At 31.1% G+C, this 25,859-nt stretch overlaps 1 protein-coding gene across 1 annotated transcript; it reads left to right on the top strand.

The window, feature by feature from the left end:
* The first annotated feature begins 2,009 nt into the window (after positions 1 to 2,009).
* On the top strand, positions 2,010 to 25,515 carry LOC123260299 (homeobox protein Nkx-6.2). Its single transcript, XM_044721306.1, has 4 exons — positions 2,010 to 3,403; positions 3,467 to 3,577; positions 11,110 to 11,327; positions 24,636 to 25,515. The coding sequence occupies exons 1-4, from the start codon at positions 2,614 to 2,616 to the stop codon at positions 24,831 to 24,833; spliced, it is 1,317 nt and encodes a 438-aa protein (XP_044577241.1). The 5' UTR covers positions 2,010 to 2,613; the 3' UTR covers positions 24,834 to 25,515.
* The last annotated feature ends 344 nt before the right edge of the window (positions 25,516 to 25,859 follow it).

The following is a 25,859-nucleotide window of genomic DNA, read 5'->3' on the forward strand; positions in this document are numbered from 1 at the left end:
TTTAGGCTCCAAAATTCATGGAAATACTCTGTTTTCGTCATTGAACATTTGTTTTTTTTTTAGTTTTAATTAATCAAAAGTATAACGAGATCAATTCAAATATGACCAACACTAATACACTGAAAAAAACTACTCTATTTAAACAAAAAGAAATATTCTCTTCAAAATTGCACTCTAGTTATCGAAGTAAAAAATTTTTTATTCTTTTTTACTCCATATATTGTTTTTCAATATCGCTTTCGATTAAATCTTATAAAGATAACATATTTTTATTAAAGGATAAAAAATTTTCAAAGGTAAAAAAAATTATTAAAAAAAAAAAAATAAATTCTTGAATCAAAACAACAGATTCTCTTCAAATTCAAAAAAATTTTAGTTTTAGCTCAACAATATTTCTTTTAAACTAAGTAGTTTTTTTTTAATCTACACAGAAGAAATAATTAACTTGAATGAAGAGAAAAATTTTTGAACCAAGAAAGTAATTTTGAAAAGTTTAATCTCTACTGACTTCTAAAATTGTAAAATTAATAATTATGTTTAAAATTGTATTACTTAAATCTTAAATTAATCTTAAACTAATTTTAAATCTCAAATCTTTACCATTCTATGATGTTATAACTTGTAAAAATTTATATTGAATCTTTGTATTATTGTTATTATATTATACTATTCATATTTTATAATACAGTCATCTCAAATAATATTGTATTAAAATACCTTGCCATTTGGCCTGTGCCTTGGCATATATTACTAATAAATAAATAAATAAGTTTCATTGCCTTAAATCAAGACGAAAAATTCTTGAATCAAGTAAAATTTACTTAAACCAACAAAAATTTCTTAGTTTAAGAATTTCCCTACTCAAATCAAGAAGATATAGTTCTTCAAAAATATTAACTTGATTCGAGTAAATTTTTTTTTCTGTATAGTTTCACCCTAGTATAGTCAAAACCACCCCTGCCCCCTTTTCACACTTCTAATATTTAAATGAAGTGCAGTGGTGTGATAATTAATCACTAGATGAGTAACAGTATTTCCTTCAAACCGGTCAAGAAAAATGTGTTTATGTTTAACTACCAAATAAACAAAAACAAACCTGAAATATAGGGTTTGTTATTTAGATAAAATACTAAACTCGGTAAGAGTAAAGTTATCCAGTAGCATTATAGTCGCCCTGTTTTCTGAAAATAAGGTACACGGACATTAACTAAAGTGTAGTTTGTAAGTGGTGCAAGTCAACAGTAACGTCCGGCAAAGTGAGAATAAGGATTGTGACGTAATGTGTGTGCTGGAAGCATATATCCCACTTTATTTCTCTTTACTCTTTTACTATCTCCTAACTCTAACCTCGAGTCGTCTATCGGGACTAGACTCAGTCCCGAGTCCTTCTATTCTACCTCAGCTACACAACACCAGGATGAGTATAATAATAAGTACTCCACACGTACATAATACAGGGTTGGAGCTGAGCTTAGTGCGCGCGCCGGTCTACTCTTGTTTTATTCAGTCGGGATCATAAATTACAAGTTTAAACACACAATGAAAGACATTTAACAAGAACCTAACGCGAGATTGAGAGGCCACGCCCCGCGAGCGCGGTTAACTTCCGCAGTAGCGGGAATCAAGTTCTCCAATAGCGTCTCTGGTCCCGCCCTCTCCAGATCTGCTCCTCCAGCGCGCTACTGCACAATCCCTGTCCAGAATCTTCCCCTCTGGCGATTCCCAGCCGCCTATTGGGTCCGGACTGCGGGAGCGAGAGAGAACCCGAACACACACCAGCGGGGGTGAAAATCCTGAAAACGGTCCAACGAACAAGAGATGCACCTCGCATTCCACTCGTTCCACTCGTAGGTGCCGCGCACTGTACGCACTTCCGACACGCGTTTACTCATCCATCCTTTTCAATTTACTTAACTTTAAATTATTATTGTCAACATTAATAGTAACTTCTATTTGTTGTTAAATTAATAACAAAAAAATTGTTTAAATTTTGTGAAAATTTTAAATAATTAGTCAATTGTTCAGATTTTTTTTTCGTACTTCTATAACTAAAATATTTTATTTGGTTATTTGAACAATACGAATTCTGGATCCTTAAAAAATTGGGAGAAACCTTAAAGTGGAAATAAAAATGAATAATAACTGTGCTTAAGTGTGTTTGTGATTTTTTCTGACTTGTGACTTATTTTTACGTGATAAGTGTTTTAATTAATTAATTAATTAATAATATACATAGCTAATAAAATTTGACAAGTTAACTTGGTTAATTTTGGAGCTGAGATTGTCAAATTATCAAAATATTCACAACACATAGTAATTATTACTATTTAAGATTGTAATTGTCTGCTTATAAACTTTGTCTACTTGTCGTACAATTGTTTGAAACAATTTAAGTGATTGTATCAATGTATAATTGGAATTAATTAATATTTAGACAGTCTAAATGCCATAAGTAAGCTTTGTATAAAAATAATCCGGACACAAAGGACGTAAAAACTGGATATTGCATCGACAGCAAAGCCTCTAGACTACTCTGGATTTGGCCGTACGGATTGTCCATCGCCAGACGATAATCGGACCACGTCATCAGCGAATTATTATGCACGTTGCGAGATGGTGTGCTCCGTGACCAGCGCCGAGAGCCTCCGTAATAGCGGTATAACAGAGGCCACTCGTGTTCATCATCATACTCTGGATACATCGTCCCATAATACTAATAATAACAATAATAACAACAATAATAACAATATTTCTGGAGGTAGTGGTGTGAATCACCCATTGGTCCTTGAAGTGAGAGACAGAAGTGAAATAATAGACGCAATGTCATCGCTAAGTGATGCCCACAGAAGAAACGGGCATATGGACGGCGACCGAAGTTCTTCCGCAGGGTCATCACTGGGATCTTGTTCGCCACCGCCAGCTTCGAGCCACTCGCCGCCTCCGCCCCGGCCACCTTGGCTCCACGATTTTCATGCTGCGGCTTCACCTCACGTGTTGCAATTCCTAAATTTGAGTGGTGGGGGCATGCTAGCGGCTAGCCAACCGCTTGCTGCGCTCCACTCGATGGCCGAACGGAGCCATCAGCACCAACAACAGCAGCAGCAATTGCAGCAACAGCATGCGGCTCAGCTTCAGCGGCAGTCTATTGGACTGGGACAGATAAATTCAACACCTCCGCAGGGCCAAGCGTCGCCTACTGGCAGTGGAAAACATAGCCCAGCTACTTCTGTTACTTCGGTAGGCAGCAATCCGCACGGCATTGACAATATTCTATCCCGGCCCGCTGCTACTCATCCTCAGGTTCCTTCATCGGCGGCTCACGCGCTCGCGTCTACTCCCAGCCATCCGCAGCACTTGGCTGCGCCGAGATATGGAATGCATGCGGGTTTCACTGCTTCTGCAGGTTTGTTTCTTTGGTTTGGGAATTATTTTTTATGGATAGAATTTGACTGTGGATTTTTTTTAGGACTCGGACAGTTTCAGCAGAGGACAGAAGCTCGACATCCGGCTGTTTACTGGCCAGGATTGCAGGGACTTGTTAGTGATCCTCTGGCATGGCGAGCTCGGTTACATTCCTGTAAGTTGTTTATTATTTATGTGATTTTAAGTAAATTTAAAAGAAAAATACACTGATAGAAGGATTTGTTGATTTTTAATGAGCTTAATTAATTATTGGTAAATTATTTTTTAACATTTGATATTTTAATATCTTTTTATTTAGAGTTAATAAATAATTTATTAACAATTGATGAATAGTTAAAAAATTTTATTAACTACTGATCAATATTCTTTTTAATTGTTAATAAACATTTATTTGGAACCTTAAAAAAGCGGATGTCGAAGTTTTATTTTGACACTTTTTGTAACGTCGTAACTTGAATAGACTAAAAAATTCCAATAGATCAGGTAGATTAATTGTTTTTCTATAAAATATAATGTAACAAATAAAATAAATATTGAAGAGTAATAAATCATTGATTAGATAATATTTTATTTTATATAAATTATAAATATAATCTTGCAAGTGAGACATTCAATTCAAAATATATTTATCAACTGTTAATAAATTGAGTTTTCTCCACAAAAATTTTTGTTAATAGTTAACAAATAATTGCTTCTATTCAATAAATTAAAAAATTCTTCTATCAGTACGTTAAAATTGATATTTACTTATATTTTTACGCAGAAAAGAAAATTATTTAAGTCCAGAAAATTATTGAGAAAGACTAAAATAATTTTATTTAAAGTAAAAATTTTACTTTGTTCAAGACAATTATTAATTTATTTTTTATGTACATCACAAAATTTTTGCTTTAAAATAGACCTCAAAGTTTACAACTCTTGAGGATTTAATTAAAATAGTAAAATTATTTAGCAAAAAAATTCTTAAGCAATTGAATCCTCAGTAATAACTGAAACAAAGTAAAATTTAATATTATTTTAGTATTAATATCTCAACATAAAACATTGAATATCGTTATCAAAGAATACAACTGTCAGTGATTATTTATGATAAAGATTCTTATCGAAAGTATGGAAAGATAAAAACAATTATAACGCAATCGTAGCCTGCAAGGGTTAATATTAAAATAACTCACGAGTAATAAAATAGTAATTATCAAAAATGATTAACGACGGTAATTACCATAAAGTTCCTAGAGTGTAATTAATAATTATGAAGAGACATTGCCTAAAAATCTATTTAACCATGTAATACATCCTTTAAGAATGTTAACAGAAACGATAAAGTAAAACCGTAAAACCGCGTGGATTGTATACTTTAAGTGTACATTATAGGGCAACACGTGACATTCCCGCCCCTACTAGGCTTCAGAGCATAGATCAAGTCGGCGGTGGCACATGTGCCGGAATTTAAGGAGGGTGGTGATTTTCTCTATACATATATACACACATATATTTACTATAAATGTGTGTGACCACCGAGGGATCGGCTGGTTGTGGATTTGTGTGGTTGCTCAAGAAATATATATAATAGGACCGAACGGTAGCAGGCTGTGCCGTCGGATACAAAACACCGCGTTGAGATATTTGCTCATTTTTATTTTGTAACCACTGTTATTATTGTTATTTTAGATTTTTATTGCTATCATTATTTAAAATTTAAATTATTGTATAATGAAAATCGTTAGCGAGTTAGCTATCAATCATTTTAATATTTTTGTTTACCGGAAAATTTGACTGGATAATTTTTTAATTTAACTTAAAATCCCCATAAATTACCAACTAGATTTACATATCATTAAAACATTTATATGTTTTGTAAACACGGAACGACGGATTTATATAAGAATCCGATTTATAACTCGAGTGGAGGCAAATAATTGATTAGTAGGACATTAATTCAGAGTTTACAATTAAAATTATAAACATTTAGTGAGTATAAAAAATATTTATCGAGAGATTCTGGTGGATTAAAATATTTTATTTACAGATAATATAGATCTTAGTTTATTGTTAGAGTTAGTAGGGTATATTTTGTGATGTGTGCATGTGTGTGAGCGTTTTTCATCGTCGATCGAGTGCGATATGAGCCTCGTGAGGCCAAAACGATCGCCACGGGAGCAACACACCATCAGTGTTTATGCCTCTAACCGATACGAGTACTAGCGAATTCTTGATGGATAAAAGAGACTTCGACCTTATAGGTTTGAGTGTAATGTATAGTGCACACACATTGATATATATTGATACAGACACTGTTATAAAATGATTTAAGATATGTGTGTTTGTATTTTTCTTTTTGTGTATTATCCATATAAAAAGCATGTTCACTTTACTTGGAACATATAAAAGTTATCATAGAACGTCGAATCCCCGGAAAAGACATCGCGTTCATCTCAATCCTTATACTCGTGAAAAAAAATGTTATTGCGCCGAGTTGCTGACACGAGTATTTCGTTAGATTTAATTTAGCAATATTGTCTCCTTAAGTGTAGGGATAAGCTTTACTTTTTTTATTCTTATTATCATTATCATATTGAATAAATTTTTTTCGAGATGGTTTTTTATGATTCACCATCACCAATGCGTTCGTGAATTTAAATATTTATCTCGAGGATTATTAAAAAATTTATTTGTCGAGGGCTTCTGAGTTGTATAAAAAATAAAAATTTTTTTTAGTTTTTTATTTATCAATATTGATAAGATTGAATTCGATAAACTGAAAAAAAAAATTAGTTGATTCAAGAGAAATTTTTTTGATCTAAAGATAAAATTATTTCGAAAAAACCCATTGTCTTGATTCAAAAATTTTTTGTTTAAAATCATTTTTTTAGTCAAGAAAAATTCTACATATTTGAGCAAGAGTATATTGTCTTTGTGAGATACAATCAAATTCTTAGAAAATTCAATTTCCAAAATCTGACAATAATTTGGTTCTCCTTTTAGAATTATATTTTTGAGTAGCCAGTATAAATAAAGCTTCGCCTGATGAATATTTAATTGTTCTGAGAGAAAAATTGTCGGAAATATTTTTATTGAACCAATTATTATTATCTATATTATTAAGATAATAAGCAAAATTTTGTTGCCAGTGTATTTAGATGATAAAATGGGTTTTTACGGTTAAATTTGGTATCGTTGGAAAAGTCTTGACCTGGAGTTGTGCCTCGTCATGGTTTCATATCATTCTCATCAATAGTCAATTTACGATGATAAGTATTTAGGCTGCATTCGAAAATGCTCTATCTCTAGATACATATAATTAAGAAATGACCCTGTATCTCGTGAACTATTGACATTTTTAAAGATATAAGCTCATCCCGATGTTACACTCATCAAGGCCTTTCATTTAAGTACCCATATCAATTTTTCATATATTTTATATATTTATATATTTCACAAATACCATATATATAAAATATATAAAAAATGCCATGTTGGTACTCAAATGAAAGCTCTTGATGAGTGTAACATCGGAATGAGCTTATTTCTTTAAAATATATATTATACATTATATATATGAATATATGAAAAATATATCAAAATGCATGTGGGTACTTAAATGAAAGCTCTTGATGAGCGTAACATCAGGATGAGCTTATATCTTTAAAAACATCGATAGTTAAAAAAGTACAGTGCAATTTAACAAAAGTAATTATTTAATAAAGCAATTTTTTATTTATTTATAGTTCACAAGTCACGGCAGTCACACAGTGACGGCAAGGTTGCTAGTTATTATTTTTTCAGTATATAAGTTAATTGAATAAATTTTAAGATAAAGTAAAGGGGATCAATAATAAATCTTTTGCCAAGAATTGATCATCTAATTATCTAATTTAATAGAATTTTAATTTTACTAACGTCCAAATTGATAATTTTCTAAAAATGACTATTTATTAATGGACATTATTACTTATTCGGCTTAAATACCCAATATTTCGCATGAATAAATCGTTTTTTAGTGCCCCCAAAGTATTTCAACAGACACAGTAGAGTTTCGTAGCCCAGCGGGCAGTAGCTGCACCCAACAGTAGTAACGTGTTCATAAGAGTTCCAAGAGAAAACAGAACAAAAAGATAATATTAGAGCAGCAAGGACAGCGGCTGTAAAGGGGGCTTTCGCTGTATTAAGCTCTCTCGGTTTGGCTGTGCCGGAGCAACGTGGTCTGCGGGACTTTCATTTAATAAAGCAATTTGTAACGGAATACTGAACGAGGCAATAATGGCCAGTAGGCGAAGAGGGTTCTAACGAGCTGCTTACCACATTCCTACACCTAGGGAATCCGAAGCTTAAATATTTCCCTATTTTCCTTCTGCCCTCTCGCTCTCGCTTTAACTCACTGTCCATGAATTAAGTTTGTAAAATCCAAGTAATGTCTTTTCCGATATCATTAGGTCGATATTGTTCACAAACTTTTCAGATAATTACACTTTGTGCTTAAGACAATCCACGCAAAACACAAAACACAAATTAAGAATTCATTTTTTTTTATCTTAATTAGAAACTTTTAAGAAAATACTGTACAAAAAATTGTCATTATTATAATCAAAATCATTATCTTTATTTTTAACATTTAATTAATGTAAAAGCAACAATTATTAATGCTCTATATTTTTAATTATTTGTCTTTACTAACAACTATATCAAATTTTTTTATAATAGATCAATAAAATATAAAAAATTGTCAATATTTATTTAATAAAAATTTTATAATTTTTATTAATAAAATATGAATTTTTTCACTTAAAATTAATTAATAAATTTACTTAATCAACATTTAAAAATTTTAATTTGATTAGAGACAAGATTAATTAATTGATAAGTATAAAAATTCAACAATGTTTAATTTTAATACAAAAAAAAAAGTAAAATTTGATAAAAGTGCTTTTACCTTAATATAATTATCTCCTCTCCTCAAACACATTAATAAATTACCAAATCTAAATTCAATTGCAGCAGTACACTTGTTAATCGATTAAGCGATGGTCCTAATAAATATACATACATATATATTCGATATCTAATGGCAAACAGTGAAAAGCAATGGATATGGTAAAATATCGGTTTGACTCGGGACTAAATACTTTGATAGGAGGTACCAGTTCATGAGCGTAAATTAAACTGTCACTGCAAATAGTGGATGTAAATGCAGTCGCTTATATTGTGAATTGTAAATGCGTAATGTTCTTGTACTATATCTACATACTAAACGCACAGGCATCAAGCATGATAATAATAATACTAATAATGGTAATAGTAATGATGATAATAATAACAAATGCAAATAAAGAGAAAAGCTAGGTACATGCAAAGCACAGAGTACAGTTACTGTAGGAATACATTAAATACGTTTTCGCCGGCATATTCAGACCGAACACTACTGCACGAGTACAGAGTAGAGGTCATACTACTGGTATGCACGATTATAATTTCTGTAATGCGGAGAACCACGTAACAATTATAAATAATCGTGCTGCATACAAATATTGGTATAATATTCGTTTATTATCATATTGACCAAACCAAATTAAATTAACTTGATTTTATATATATTATTATTAATATTAATATTAATAGAAGCTATTATGCAATATAATGTGTGGTCTTATTACTTGTACTGTTACTATTAGTTATGAAAAGTAGTTTTGTTCTAATTTATGTTGAATGTAATTTAAATTTCATTTATTTATACTTTTATTTTTTTGAAGATTGGTAAAAAAAAATTAGGAAAACGGTTGACCCTGAAGGCCATCCCTGCAACTTCCCGCCAATTCTATGCCTAAACGCTTGAAATTGCACTTATGACGTTTTTGAGCTCTCCGAGCTCATAAATACAATTTTTGTGTTATTTTGAGCTCTCCGAGCTCAAAAAATAGCTTTTGTATGCTTTTGAGCTCTTTAAGCTCAAAAGTTTGATAAAACACTATTTTTTGAATTTTCAAATCGCAATAAATTTTGAATGAATAAACCGATTTTCACGCGGTTGGCGGCATTCGACGCAGTTTTCCAAACTCTATGATAAATTTTTAAACACAAATTGATAAGACCGAAAGTTTCGGTGTAATTCGAAAAAACCCTTTTTTCGATTTCTTTCGTCAACGATAACTCACGAACGAATCAACTGATTTTGACCAGATTGGTGGCGATCGACGTGGTTTTTTTATGTTAAGAGCTGATTAGTTTTTGGAATTGATCAGTCGAGCCGTTTGAAAGTTATTAAAAAAAAAACCATTTAAAATTAAGTTTAGTCGAACTCTTTTGAATGGCACCAACCGCGATCAAATCGGTCAAGCCGTTCAAAAGTTATGAGAGGTTTACACACACACACACACACACACACACACACACACACACACACACACACATACACACACACACGCACGCACACACATCCATACATACATACAGACATACAGACACCATCGCGGGAATAGTCAGGGAAGCTTCCTAGGACCTCAAAACGTCGAGATCTGATGAAAACTCGATTTTTAAAAAACGGGGTAAAAACAATAACTTCCCGATTTTTGAAAATTTTCAATTTTCTTAGCGGGAAGTTAAAAATTAAGTTGATTTTAGTGGAATTATTTTTAACAGAAAATTATTCTTAATTAAAGAAAATTTGGTTCAAGAATTCTTATGCTTGATTCATAATGAAAAATTATCTGTTATTACGAAAAAAAAGTTTCTGTTTTCAATATTTAACTCTTTTGTACGTTAATTTAATACAATTATGTTGAGTCAAGACCAAAATTTTTAAATCCAAAAATTTTTTGAATAAGTTTTTGATAAATAAATAATATAAGACAGAAAAATTCTTTTCAATGATTTTTTTTTGGTTCAAGATTGTTTCACTAGAATAAAGTCGATTTTTCTATCAGTAAAGTACTTGAAAAAAATAAAAAAAGTGGATTCTGAATATTAGTTTTTAAAAAAAGATCTTGGCTCCAGGTAGAGGTTGAAGCTATATTTTTACTTTAGTGATCTATTTAGCAGTCACGTAGGGACTAGGGTCGCTCGCGCAATTAAAACTTACATATTTTTAATTATTACATTAAGATAATCGTAATATATGCATATTAAAAAATGTTAAAAAAATGAGGAGCAATCATGACGCCACACGCAGTTATGAGACAAATAATTATAATTATCCCGAGGTTGGAGATGTGCTAATTAAAAAAATGTAATTATCCTCAGCCGGTTCTTGAGTGTGTACAGGAGGGTGGTGTTTCTACCCAGAACACGATAAAATCCGAAAGAAAATCCTTGTAACGCTCCCACCGAGAACAAAGGATCTTTACTTTTTTCGCTCTTTCAACTTGACCCTTTTTTTCTCGTTTAATTTTATTTTTCTTACTTAACTCTGAAGTGTATACTATGCTCCGAGCATCAAGCTAAATTATTTCATTTAAATAATAACGCAGTTATCTTCCAATTGCTCTCGATTCACTCTTTCGTAAATTTATCACTGAATTTATATTTAAAGTTTCTTTCCTAAGCATTTTTTTATCATACAGATTTTTTTATTAAAATTTTATGACAGTTAAAAACGATTTACTCTGAAATTTACGGCTTAGATAATTATGATAAGTATCAAGAGTTATGATCTATAATAAATAGAATCAGTGTAATAAAACGATAATATTTCAGTGTCACAGCAGTTGGGATGTCAACAAGCGATGTCAGGAGCTGCTGGTGGTGGTGCCGGCGGTGAACACGATAACGGCAAGAAGAAACACACAAGACCGACATTTAGTGGACAGCAGATATTTGCTCTGGAGAAGACATTTGAGCAGACGAAGTATCTTGCTGGACCAGAACGTGCTAAACTAGCTTATGCTCTGGGAATGTCTGAGTCACAAGTCAAGGTAAATATTTTTTTATATTAAACTTAAAATTTTATTTAAAAAAAAAATACACTAAAAAAATCAAATCTTACTTAAATTAATAAAAATTTCTCAGTTAAATAATTTTTCTACTCAAATTAAGAATATAAAAGCTTTTCAAAATGATTTTCTTGGCTTACGAATTTTTTTTTCTTGAATTAAAATAGTTTTTTTAGTGTAATTTTTCCACTTTTTAAATTATTACTTCAATGATTGAGGAGATCCACACAAAGTAGTAAAATTTTTAAAACTTCCTGAAAATTTGTAAATTCAATCTACGTAGCCTAATAATTAATAAAAAAATTAAAAAACAGTAGGTTTCCGAGATATTTAATGAAATAATTAGGTTTAGAAATTGTAATTTTTACATGTAGGTAAATAGAGAGTTGGTTCTACCAACCATGTATTTGGTTAAGAATTTAATGCAATTAACGATTTAAAAAAAATTTTACTTTCATTGAATTTGATTGAAAAAATAACAAGCTTACGATTAAAATAATAAAAAAGTAGGTTTCCGAACGTATTACGGAGATATCTGATATTTTTTATGAAAAATGACAAGGAACTTCCGTTCTTTAAAATCTTGTATTTGACTTGGCAACACCGCTTGCGCAGTTACCTGGCGCATAAGTAACCGCGGTTTTTTAAATGCTAGATCTTACCCATTTTAGTTAGTAAATATAAATAATTTTTAAATTTAGAGAACTCTTGCAGTGTTGTCAAGTGTATACTGCCAATTCAGAGTGCTAGATTTTTTATTAGTCAATTATAAATGTTAATAATCATTTAATGAGTAAATTTTTTGGAAACTTCCTCAAAAATATTATTAATTAATTTTAAAATTAATTTTAAAATGCGTAACAAAAGTATTTCTACGTATTATTTTTTTATAGACATTCTTTACATTAGGAGGGTACAGCTGCCCAATTTTAAAACACAGTAACTGCAAAATTTTTATATCTGATTTTTGTTTAGTATTGCTACATTTCTTATAACTTGTAGACCTTCTACAAGTATTTTCTATTCATAAATCAAATTTTTTATCAATATGACGCGCAAAATTAATTTTAATAAGAAAAGTTTTTAAAAATCTTAAAATTATCAGTTAATGTGTTTTGAAATTGGGCAGCCGGGTATAATCCAAACTGATTAATCATCAATGATTCATGTTTTTATGATTTATGATTCATGAACTAAATTTTCATAATTTTATGATTGAATGATCTATCACGATGAATGATAAATGATAAATGATCTCAAATTCTATGATTCAATATTGAAAAAAACGTGACAAGCTTATATACCATAATAATACCTGTATATACCCAGTATCCGATATCAGTTTCTAGATACCGCTTAAAGTAAAAAAGAGCGTAATATTTCCACACATTACTTTTTTCATAATAAGTATCATATGTAATATATCCTGTATACTTTAAAAGCTCTGCAAGCACATGTAGGCAGACATAGACATAGAGAGAGAGAGAGAATATATAAGCTGAGAATCCCAGAGTCTGAGTCGTCCGCGAATAAGTCTCACCAGAACAGGCGCCGCGAGCAATATGGGCGTCAGTATATGTGGGTGGAAGTACTGATGGTGGATGCTGGATGCTGGTGTTCTCTTCTACGGTGGTGGTGGTGCCACACTCTGCCACCGTGCACCTATACGTAGATCGAGCCCTCTCTTCTTCTCTTCTCTCCATATTCTGTTATGTTGGATCGGAGCATCTCACTCCTGCTCGCTCTTGCTACCAACTAGAGCAAACCGCCGCGCTTGGCCGGATGTAGCCCTGTCATTGGCTCGTTCCACGCCGCCATATTTACATTTTTATTGAAAGCTATAAGTCTGCAACGGTGAGTGATGGCTATAGGGGATGAGTTGAATTGATGCTCCACGTACATGTGCATGAGTTTGTGTGAGTGAGCCGCAGCGCGATGAAAAAGAGAGCTCGCCAGAAAGAAGGAAAAGATAAAAAAGTGGATACTAATACAGGAAAACTCGAGGACGAGACAGACATAGACAGTGTGTTGAACGAGGGTCGGCATTCAATTACCTTGGATTTCGTTGGTAAAGTACGATTCGTTTATAAACCATCTCAACGTCCGAGATTGCGAGGGATATATACAAAAGCTCTATCATCTGAGTAACGATGTCGACACTCTCCTCTTATTTTTCAGTATCCTATTCGATAAATTTTTATTCTGATACATAGCAAAAAAGGTTGATACTTTGATTGAATCGGTTTTTAATATAAATTTAATTATAATAGAAGTTACGGAGATCGAAGTATGAAAATTTATAGGGTTGTAGAAGCTATTATGCAATATAATGTGTGGTCTTATTACTTGTACTGTTACTATTAGTTATGAAAAGTAGTTTTGTTCTAATTTATGTTGAATGTAATTTAAATGTCATTTATTTATACTTTTATTTTTTTTAAGATTGGTAAAAAAAATTAAGTTGATTTTAGTGGAATTATTTTAAACAGAAAATTATTCTTATTTAAAGAAAATTTTGTTCAAGAATTCTTATGCTTGATTCATAATGAAAAATTTTCTATTATTACGAAAAAGAAATTTCTGTTTTAATTATTTAACTTTTTTGTACGTTAATTTAATATAATTATGTTGAGTCAAGATCAAAATTTTTGAATACAAAAATTTTTTGAATAAGTTTTTGATAAATAAGACAATGAAATTCTTTTCAATGGTTTTTTTTTACTTCAAGATTGTATCACTAGAATAAAATCGCTTTTTCTATCAGTAAAGTACTTAAAAAAAATTAGAAAAACGGTAGACCCTGAAGGCCATCCGTGCAACTTCCCGCTAATTTCTGAGTAACGATGTCGACACTCTCCTCTTATTTTTCAGTATCTTATTCGATAAATTTTTACTCTGATACATAGCAAAAAAGGTTGATACATTGATTGAATCGGTTTTTAATATAAATTTAATTATAATATAAGAAATTATGGAGATTGAAGTATAAAAATTTATAGGGTTGTAGAGGAAGGTTCAGAGGAAATTTTGAGTCCAGGGTGAAAAGTCTAGGGCAATGAGAACCAAAGTTATGGTGTCTCAAAGTTGAAAATTTGAAATTTATCTTTTTTGCAGGAATTTGAAGGTTTTGAAGTTTTAAAAATTCATAGCTTATATATTTATGGATATTAAGAGTCAAAAATTTATAGGGTCTTAGAAGAAGGCCTGAAGAAAATTTTGAACCCAAAATTATTGTGATAGAATAATTAGAATCAAAGTTACAGTGTTTCAAAGTTGAAAATTGAAGATTAATGATTTCATTAGCAATTTAAGATTTATAATTTTTGAAAATTTGTAGGTTATAAAATTGAAAAGATTTATAATTGAAAATTGATAAGGCTGTAGAAAAAAGATTTGAAAGAAATTTTGAGCTTAAGATCATGATGATAGAGTAATTAGAAGCAGAATTACAGTGTCTCAAAACTAAAATCGAATAATTGATTTTATTGGAATTTTTAAACATTTTCCAAAAATTAATAATTTCGAAATTTGACAGTAAAAAAAAGTATCGTAGTGATAGTATGTGTTTATTAACATGTGCTGATACTAAATGGCATGATTGACGGGTATAAATAATAAAATCTATAAACGCGGCCGTAAAAAATGGACATGGGCACGCGTCATTAACGACTTTGTGTAGTAATAAGTGAGTAAGTGAGCTACTACACTTGCTGGCATTTAGCTCTCCCCTATTCGAGTTTAAGCACTGTAACTATAAGAGGGGGAGTGTCAAAGAGCCATGACAGCCGAGCGATGCGATACGATGGCACACCGAGGGCTACAAGTGCGACTATCCGTACTTTACTAAACGAACAAACAGCGGTAGTGGTATTAGTTTCATGTACGGATGTGTGTGAGAGGGTGGCGGCAGTTGTTTACGGCGGGGTAATCTGCTCGTCGACGGATACCAATATCGATGACGTCAATTAGTACGAGGGCTCTACTCTGCTCAGCCAGTTTTCCGACGTGTGTGCTACCATATCGCTGACGGCCCTTGCCTACACTCGCGAATATACCTCCCATGTATCATTATGCTTTCCTCTATACATGTATACGTTGTTATAGTACGGCAATGCGTGGCGTGGCACGGTATGATAAATCACGGCAGCAGCCGTTGTTTCCCTTCATTCACCTCCCACGCGCGACACGAGGCTTATTCCACGCTCAAATGAGAAAGAGAGGATTATACATATCTTGCATCAGTTGTATTGTTCCGCTCGTTGATCCGTTATTTATTTAATGTCAATAAGCGGAAGTATTGGTCCAATGTGTGTCAAAGTTATGATCCGAAATGTCGAATTTGTGAATGAAATTTATTTTCTGCGCTGGTAATTGATAGCAATTGTCATTTTTTTTTAATTTATCCGAGAGATAATCTTCTTAATCGACAGTGTCAAAATTTTTTAAAGATGACGTTAATGGTCAATGATATATCTGTTCTAAACTATAGTTGAAAATGACGTTTTTCAAGTTAAAAGAACGGATTGTTTTGAGAAAAAACCCTAGAAAGTACAAAATAATTAACAATTATTTATTTTTATTGACCCAATTACGTATATAAATTAAAGTTTTTTCATGTCTATTGGTCAAGTGACTAGTGAACCTAATTCAAGCCAACCGATGGACATTCCATCTGCGCTAGTATTGGTCGAGAGATATTCTCTCTTTGCATTAATTTTATGGGGTCCATCGAACTTGAATACTAGTGAAGCTGGAAGTTTTGTGGTATCCGTTCGAGTTGTAAAGATGTTAAGGGGGGACATACGTGTATAGGCTTAAAAAAATTCAATTTTTTTTTTTTTATAAACGCTTGTATAACTATTCAAAAATATAGATTTTAAATTTCAAGTCAAAATTCCCATTCGTTCAAAAGTTATAAGCGATTTAGTAATTACTTTAATACTATTTTACATTAACTTTTTCTGTCACTTTTTTTTCAAACGCGTTTTTCTCGAAACGAGTTTTTTCAAAACTGTGTGCAGTCTAGCTCAAAGAGTTTTAATCCAATCATCTTGTGATATGGCTTATAATTTTCTGTTTACAATTGCCTTGAATATGAACTTCAATCGAAAGCGATTTTTTTATTTAAATTATTTTTTTTTTAATAAACAATGTATGAAAAAGTGGTAAAATTTCACGACTTAATTTTACAGCCCTCTAAAAAATGCAAGTTTTTGCTTTTTTTTTTGGAATTGAGGTTCATATGGAAGATACACATATAAATGAAGTAACTTTTCTGTGCCATTGATTTCAAATAAAAATTGTGGCTTCCATACTGCACACAGACTGCTAAGCCGGATGACAACCTACGATGTGTATCAGCTGATATCTCCGCTATTTGTTAACTTATATTGTTGTTTAATACGAAAAAATACTCATAAATATATGTATAAAATAACCTGATAATTTCAAGAAATAATATTAATTTTTTATACCTTAAAAAAATTAATGAAAATCAGCATGAAAATGGCCTTCTACACGTATTTCCCCCCTTAAACGAATGAAAGAAATGAAAGAAACTAAATGAGAGCAAAGACAAACTTTGAAAAAATAAATGGGGTTGGTTGCCAAGCCAGGAATCGAACCTGGATCTCCCTGATAACATGTCAGGAGCTCTAACAGTTAAGCTACCGGGCCCCTTCCACCATCATCTTTTTTTCAAGGTTTCTCTTTGCTCTCATCTAGTTTCTTTCATTTCTTTCATTCGTTTAACATCTTTACAACTCGAACGGATACCACAAAACTTCCAGCTTCACTAGTATTCAAGTTCGATGGACTCAATAGAACTAATGCAAAGAGAGAATGTCTCTCGACCAATAGTGCAGATGGAATGTCCATCGGTTGAATTAGGTTCACTAATCACTAAACCAATAGGCATGAAAAAACTTTAATTTATGTACAAAATAATATGCAGTGTATGTAATATTTGACTTAAATAATATTTATGTCACAAATACTTGCAAGAAACTCAAGGAACATCTGTTAAAATTTGCTAACCTGAGAAAAAATTTTCTGTTTATCTAAAATGTCCATATACAGTCAACGCTCTCTGTATTTGACTCACCCGTACAGGACCATTCTCTGTATTTGACTCGTCCTTGTCCATAAGAGCTGTGTAAAATCGTCAAATACAGAGGAAGAATGTGGTCAAATACAGAGAGCGGTCAAATACAGAGAGGTCCAATACAGAGAGCGTCGACTGTATAATTTTTCGATCAAAGTTAGTGTTGAAAATCTCCGACAGAAGGCGCTTGATCGCGGAATTGTCTCCTTACCAGAGAGTTAAGTTTCAGGTGTTTAAATAAAAATTAATATTTTTCAATCTGCAAACACACGATGATTAATTTATATTCTAAAGAAAAGTTTTTCCGGAAAAATAATATACTTAGTATTAAGATCAAATAATGTACTTAAAAAAAAAATTTATATACCTATTATCTAGATTGATTTGACTTAACAGTTTTAAGTGTTTTCAGGTCGATAAAATATATCAATATAAATAGTTACAGACAGGCGGCTGTCTGATGATCTGTGATGAATATGACATTGAGACTTGAATTTAAAAGTATTTCCAGGTCGTTTACGTCAGCTACTCTTTATTCAAACAGAGTCCCCGATTTGATCGTTCGACTCATAAATTTTCCCGCGGCCCAATGGATTTCACCCCAACGGAGAATAACTCGAGCAATAATGAAACTCAGTCTGCGTCTATGTCCTCATAATTCCGATCCATTTTATTTCAGTTGTACTCTTTTTTTCGTTTAATCTGCCCAAGTTAAAGCAAAAAGCTAAAAGTAAGCTCTAACATTCATCGAAGTGAAAGAATAATTACCGAGGAATAATATTTTCCGTGTAGGTATAAATCGATCGGCGGTAAAACATAACTCGAAGATTCTAACGTCTGGTGGGAAGTTATATAACATGTAGAATATGTGCGCAGGTGAATGACAGAATAAGGTATAGGATAGTTTTGGGATATGGGATATGGGCGATAATGCGCTCTTCTGTATTCTGTTCTCGTCGCGGCGCCCCATATCGATATGTTACCTCTTGTATTACCTCTCGCTTGCTATATACCTTCACCCTCACTTCCTTTTGCTGGTTTTGGCCCTCTTCAACATCCTCCTATGTACCATCAACAATCCTTCCTCTTTATCCTACTCACACTCTCACTACGGCGGCTTATTCGCATGCTCAACCTCCGCAGGATCAAGCTGCTTCGAGATCAAATGGCTTCACCGATATGCGTGTTATACACCATCAATAATATTATTATACATTTTACTATTCGTACGTGGGGAATCAAGATATATTTTACAGATATCCAAATCCAAGTGCTTTTATTTCTTCTTATAAAAATTCTACTGATAATAATTAGAGAACTAGATTTTGTTTATACACTGAAAAAAAATTATAAGATAAAAAAATTATTTTCAAAAGAGTATTTTCTTGGCTTGCAAAAATTTTACCTAATACAAGAATTCTTCTTGTTTGTCTTGATTTAAGGAAATAAAACTGTTCGAAATAATTTTTTTGATTTACGATTTTTTTTTTTTAATGAAGTTAATTTTCTTTCAGTGCGCAAAAAAAAAAGTTCTCTTGAGCCAAGAAAATATTTTTCTTCCTAATTATTTTCTTGAGCAAAAAAAAAATTTTTTTTTGACACAAAAAATTTGACTTATTCCAACAAAATTAATTCTCTTGCTTCAAGAAATACGTATCTTAATCCAAGAAAATTTATTTAGATCAAGAAAATCTTCTTGTTTTGAGAAAATTCAGTCTCTTGCTCCAAAAAATTTAGATCTTGATAGAAGTAAATTTTCATTAATATTTTTATTAACATGTCAAATGGGAAGATTAAATAATATTCAATCATTTTTCTTTCATTTAATATGTATAATTGCACGCTAAAATAATATAAAATGGATATCAAATATTGAAGAGAAAAATTTTCTCGTGAGAAAATTTTTTTCTCAGCTGAAGTAGGTGGCGCTGCTTCCCTAAAGTATTTAAAAATCTTGATCAAATTTAAAAATTTATTGTATCAAGTATTTATGATAATTTGAATTAAGAAAAAATGACTTCCACCAAGAATAGAATTTCAAGAAAAATTTTTACTTCGGCCAATACAACTTCGGTCTTCCTTCAGGCACCTGAAAATTTTCTTGAGCCAAGAATTTTGTTCTCCAGTCAAGAAATTTTTCTTTTTGTGTGTATCCGCGATCGTGAATATTAAAAAAATTTTTCAAAATTAAAAATTAAATAATATTCAACTGATACCGATTACTGATTGGATGATCTGGTCTTGAGTCCTGGGTAGAATCATCTCATTTTTTCAAAAAATTTTCACTGATTAAATATTAAAAAAAATTGTTGTTAAATTAAAGATATAATTTTACAAGATAATGAAAGCTAAAAGATAAAAAAATTTAGTTGATAAAAAAATAAAATTGTTATTAACATAAATCACAAAATTTAGACAAATTTCAAAGTCTCGTAATTGATTTTTTTTTTTTATTATATTTTAAATTATTGTTACTAGTAAAAAATGGATACATCCATTTAAAAACGACGCCACGTAAAAAATAAAAAATGTTTTATAAAACTTTTAAATCACAGCAGCCATCGAACAACTAAAACTAAAATAAAACCCCCGAAGATAAAAATGATAAATTATCGTTCAGACAGAGCGGAGCGGCTGTAAAAAACATTGAGATTTGAATCTTTGTCATGACAAATTTCAACGACTATCAATTGGGATATCGTTATCTGTTTTAAATTCCGTTGTTCCAAAAACGTGATCCCAAAAAAGCTAAAAAGAGAACATTGGAAGTGTAAAAACCGGGAGAAACGAAATAACTGATACCCGAGCCGAAGAGTGACGATTCCGCGGTTTTATACTCGGCTTTACAACACAATGTTCGGCTTAGATAATCTTGATTTAATAAATCTAGCAGTTGGATGTGGATGCTGCCGTGCCCGGCTCAGTACGACTCGAGGGTGCAACACACCCTCTGATGACGCGGATGCGTACGGCAACGCGTGCGTAACTAATATGGATAGCGGGGAAAAATATAAAAAACCACATCGGTAATCCGGCGTAAAGGGGCCAGACATTTTTTCCGGCCGCAGGCTGTTGGGATTTGTGTTACAAGTAACTTTTAGTGATTTGCTAATAGTCCTGCTTTATTTAATATTAACGATCTGCCTTATATATATAAAAATATACATCCCTTTTATTTAATCAATCGATTTTATAATGCTATAATACTATACGATACCGTAATAAATTATATGTGTAATTTTTAATTCACTTTTACTTATTCGCTGTAATAAAACAATTTTAGGTGTGACTAAGCATTTTATGCTTTTACACGCCGTGGGTTGTTAATATAAAAATTATACAGTTGTTACGAGTCAGTGTTGAAATTTTCAAGATTCTTTTGTGTGAAATCAATAAAAAATTCCGTTGAGTTATTTGATTAATTCAATCAATTCTAACACGGCATTATTATTCAATAAATTTTTTGTGTTACACAAAAAAAAATAATTTTATTCAAAATAAATAATCTTGATTCGATGAAATTATTTTTAAAAAATCGTTGTTCTTGTTTCAAAAATTTATTCTCTTGGCTTCTAAATTCTTGAATTAAAATCTTTGTATCTACGATCGATAACTACACTGATAAAAAATTTACTTTATTAAAGAGGAACATTCTTGAAATCTCTGGTTCAAATGAATTTTACAAAATAATAAAATGATGTTTTTGGTTCAAAAATATTTCTCTTGAATCAAATCAATTTTTTTTACACAGAAAAAAAAAGTGTTCTTGAATCAAGTATATAATTTTGAAGAACTTCATCTTCTTGAATTGAGTAAAAAAATTCTTAAACTAAGAAATTTTTACTTGGTTTAGGTAAATTTTACTTGATTCAATAATTTTTCGTTTTGATTCAAGACAATTACCCTCTTCAAAATTATTTTCTTGATTCAAGAATTTTCCTCTCGAATCAAGTTAACTTTTTTTTCAGTATATCATTCTACTGTATTTTTAATGAAATTTTTCATTTAAAAACAATTCTTTCAATTACATATGGTTCAATTTCCTTTTAAGAATTTTAGAAGACAAAAAAAAATATTCTTGACTCTAAAATAAATTTTCTTGACACAAGAAAACATTTAGAAGTAAAAAATTTTTTTAGTCTAATAAAAAATACCATAAAATAAAAACTAATCTAAAGTATGACCAAGCATTTCATACCCTGACACCAAAATTTGTCGACAGTAAAAAAATTACCCAACAGTTGAACATTACGAGGTACGATATGTCTAATATATATGATCCAGGTTCCCCGTAGCCTTATAGAGAGATTTGTGGTGTTGCCAGCTAATAACGGTGGTTGATATATTGGGTTTATTGCGTACACTCGATCGTGAAACATCGAAGTGCCACAACTGTGTCCTACACACCCACGGGCCTCACACCCTTATAAAGTCTATACATGTATCTATACACATAACTAAACTTTTTGGTGGTGTTACTGCCATTGGAAGAGAGGAACTGCGAGGGAGAGGAAGAGGAAGTGTATGCAGCTTCAGCCAATATAATCGGGCGTAATATTCCTCCTCTGTATACCGTAGTGTTGACTAGCGAGGCTTTGAAAATTTATTGGCAGATCAAGTTGGTATGGGCAATACGCCTGACCCAAGAGGATTGAATATAAAAAAATTATGTTCATCCAGATTGATTGCTTTGATATATTCGATATATTTATATAAAAGTATTTGACAAATTCGAGAGTATTTATTTAGTATCGACACCCCAGGGCGTTTATCCTTAGTCGAGTTGAAAAAATAACGTGACAGTTGTGGATTGAAAAGACAAATAAATTTTTATCGGAGATATTATACTCATATTTATTTTCACGATAAATGTCATCGCTAAGATAAATTAATGTCAAGTAGTTGGGTAAAACACACGGATAAAAAAATTATTTTGATTTCAGAAAAATATTCTTGATTCGAGAAAATTATTTTAAAGACAATTATCTTGTTGAAAAGTAATAAAGTAATTTTTTGCACAAACAAAAAGGTTATTATGACTAAAGAAAATTATCTTGATTCAAATAATTTATTTTCTTGATATAGAATATTTTTATTGTTAAATTTCAAATAATTTAATGATTTTTTTTCATTAAAATTAAAAAAATTTTGAAGTAAAAAATTGAATTTTTCTACATAAGAGATTTTACTTATTTTTTAAGTTAAAAAAATAGTTTGTTAAATTAACAAATTCCTTTTTTTAAATAAAAATTTTTTCACTAAATTTAATAATAAATTATTTTTTAATAAAAAAGTTATTTTGAAAATTCAAGTTTTCTTCGTACTTATTTAAAAGAAATTTCTTGAATCACAAAATTTTTTTTCAGTCCAGAAAATTTAGTCAATTTTTCAAACAGTTGAAAAATTATTAATTAATTATCATTAAATTAATTGGCCCCTCCCTTGATCTTAAACAATTCCCGTTTGCCATTGTCAAGTGAAGGTAAAAAGAGTCTTTCTCTTGACTTGACACCTATATATAAAGTACACGAAATACATACTGGGAATCGTCTGTGTCCCCACAACAATGTATTTAATTAACGTAATGGGCGTCTAGGGAGTACGGTAACGCCAGGAACTCTGTACCGATTGCACCCACAAACCACCTAACCCCCGATTCAAACTACTTCAGTGAAGCTTGCTACAGAGCCCTTGGTATGATGTCTACATCCCACTCTTGAGGACCTATGTGTGTGTATAAATATACTCCTACTGCTACTCCACCGTTCGCTACCCCTCGACCCCCAGCGCAGAGAAAGGTTAAATTAAAGATATAAATGTCTCGCTTTCTTGGTGGAGCGCTAAACGGATTAAAAAGTAAACGGGTATCGTAAAAGTTAATAGCTGCTCGGATGAAAATTAAAACACTCAAGACGGCATGACATGAACACTGGCGAATCTCGACAAAATTAAATACTTTTAAATTTTTATACTCGCTTTTCAGAATAACGATGTTTACAAGGCTATATAAAACTTTATTTACTCTCTTACTTTATTTAATTACATTCATTTCGCGAGCTTCTTCGTTAGAGGACTTTTTTTTAAGAAGTGATTTTTAATTTTTGACTATTAATTCCTTAAATATTTTTTGGCTGAATTTTGTTTGAAGCTTTTTTCATTTTTCAGATAAAAAATTACAATAAAAAAAATTTTTTTCATAATTTTACTACTTTTTGCAATTCAAAAATATATTTAGTAATTTTTATTTTTTTTTAATTATAACTTTTATTTTACAAATTTATACACAACATTGTTCATAATGAATAAATATTCACTAACCAAAAAAAAAAAATAGTTAACTGTAAAGACTAATAAGAAATTAACTTGATTCAAGAGTAAAAATTGCGAATCAAAAATAACAATTGGAAAAAATTTTAAGACTTAAATTAAGCAGAAAAATTTTCAGTTTAAAATTTATTTCAGTTGAGAAAAAATTTTTTAATTCAAGAATTTTTATACTAAATTTAAAACAAAATTCTTTAGTATGATTTTCTTGGTTCAAAAATTTTTTTCTTAGAATAAAACTTATTTTTTTTTAACACTGCATGACTGAAATTTCTTTAAATATTACAATTTATGTAAATATAAATTTTATTAATAAATTTTTACAACTTTAATGAAAAAATCTTTATCTTAAACAAGAATACACAAAAAAAAAATGTACTTGAATCAAGTAAATAATTTTGAAAAACATTAGCTTCTTAATTTGAGTAGAAAAATTCTTAAACTGAGAAATATTTCTTGGTTTGGGTAAATTTCACTTGATTCAAAAATTTTTCGTCTTTATTCGTGACAATACAAATCTTCAAAATTATTTCCTTGGTTTTAGAATTTTTCTTTTGATTTAAATTAATTTTTTTTGCTGTGTATTCACAGATAATTTATATTTAATCAATTTTCTTAAAAAAAAATCTCAGTTTTATTTTTCCGCTTTTTCGTAAAATTTGAACAAAATTACATACAAAAAAAAATTTTATAATAACTTCGAATTATTTTTCACTTCTCAAATGTAAATTTGAAATTTTGAATGAAAAATCTTTCACAAGCCCATCTATTTTCTTTTTAAATTTTTAGAAGAGTAATCACTATTACTAAAATAAATTCCTGACAGTTGAAGAATTAATTAAACCAAAAAATTTCTGTTAAAGGTCTGGTTCCAGAACAGAAGAACCAAGTGGAGGAAAAAGCACGCCGCAGAGATGGCCACGGCGAAGCGACGCCAAGAAGAAGTGGAAGGTGTCTCGGCGGACAACGAGGACGGGTGCAGTGACGGCGAAAGCGAATCCACCGGAGAAACAGCTGCCAAGAGACTCAGACGAGAGCTGGAGCAACAGTACGGGCCGTGAGAAGAGATAATGCTTGGGGGTGGAAGGCGTGGCCGCGGACTCTAGGGGCGGTACAGCTGGAATCGGGGTAAGAGTGACGTCCAACGAGGGAAGAAACTCCAAAGACCATGCCAGGAGTTTCTTCGGCTAAACCCGGCACGAGCTTCTCAACACCAATTGCTGTATTCAACTGATGTACGTCGAAGCGACGAGCTTTCTTCGAGAGCAAGAACAAGAGTAACAGCAAGAGGATTTTCACCGACCCTTTTCTTTTTCTTTCTTCTTGTCTACCACAAATTTCTCTATTTTTTCCTTATCTCTCTCCTCGTCTCTCGTAATCCGGTTCGCGCGACACCGGTTTGACTCGCGAAGGGGATCAATGATGCTAATGGTTTCCTTTTTTTTTAAACTGGGATCTTTAGTTTCAACGGCAATCGTGATTGATCAGCAAACTTCTTTCGGTTTTGTTTTAATCTCAGAACTTTTGAATTTGAGATCGAGGATTCTGAGACTCGAGGGTGGAAATTAAGAATGAATTTTTTATTTATAGACACAGATTTTGATGTTAACTTTGTTACTTTTTGTAAGAAAAAATTTGATGCAAAAGTTTGTCGTGATAAAGAAGTTTAATCAAACCTTCAAATTTTTCCAATAAATAAAAAAAAAACTTTAGTTATTATTTACAAGTGAGGTTAACCCCATTTTGGGCCATAACTAGATGAAAAATTAACATTTTTTAATTTTTAACTTCCCGCTAAGAAAATTGAAAATTTTTTTTATTCGATTTTGCTTGTTTTTACGGCGCATTTATGATAAAAAATGTCGTAAAAGGGAAAAATAAATATTTCAATAACTTTTTCGCCTTTAAAAGTTGGAAAAAAAATTGGCTTTCATGTTTTTGGATAAAATTTCTATTTTATCTTTTTTTGATGTTTTTGATATATTTTTTTCTAAAAGTAAGGTAAAAGACCAAATTATTGACACTGGCCTAGTTATTGACACTTGCAATTTTATTTAAATTAAATAGAACAAATTGACTCTAATAAA

Source organism: Cotesia glomerata, linkage group LG3, assembly GCF_020080835.1.
Source record: "Cotesia glomerata isolate CgM1 linkage group LG3, MPM_Cglom_v2.3, whole genome shotgun sequence".
NCBI classification, from domain to species: domain Eukaryota; kingdom Metazoa; phylum Arthropoda; class Insecta; order Hymenoptera; family Braconidae; genus Cotesia; species Cotesia glomerata.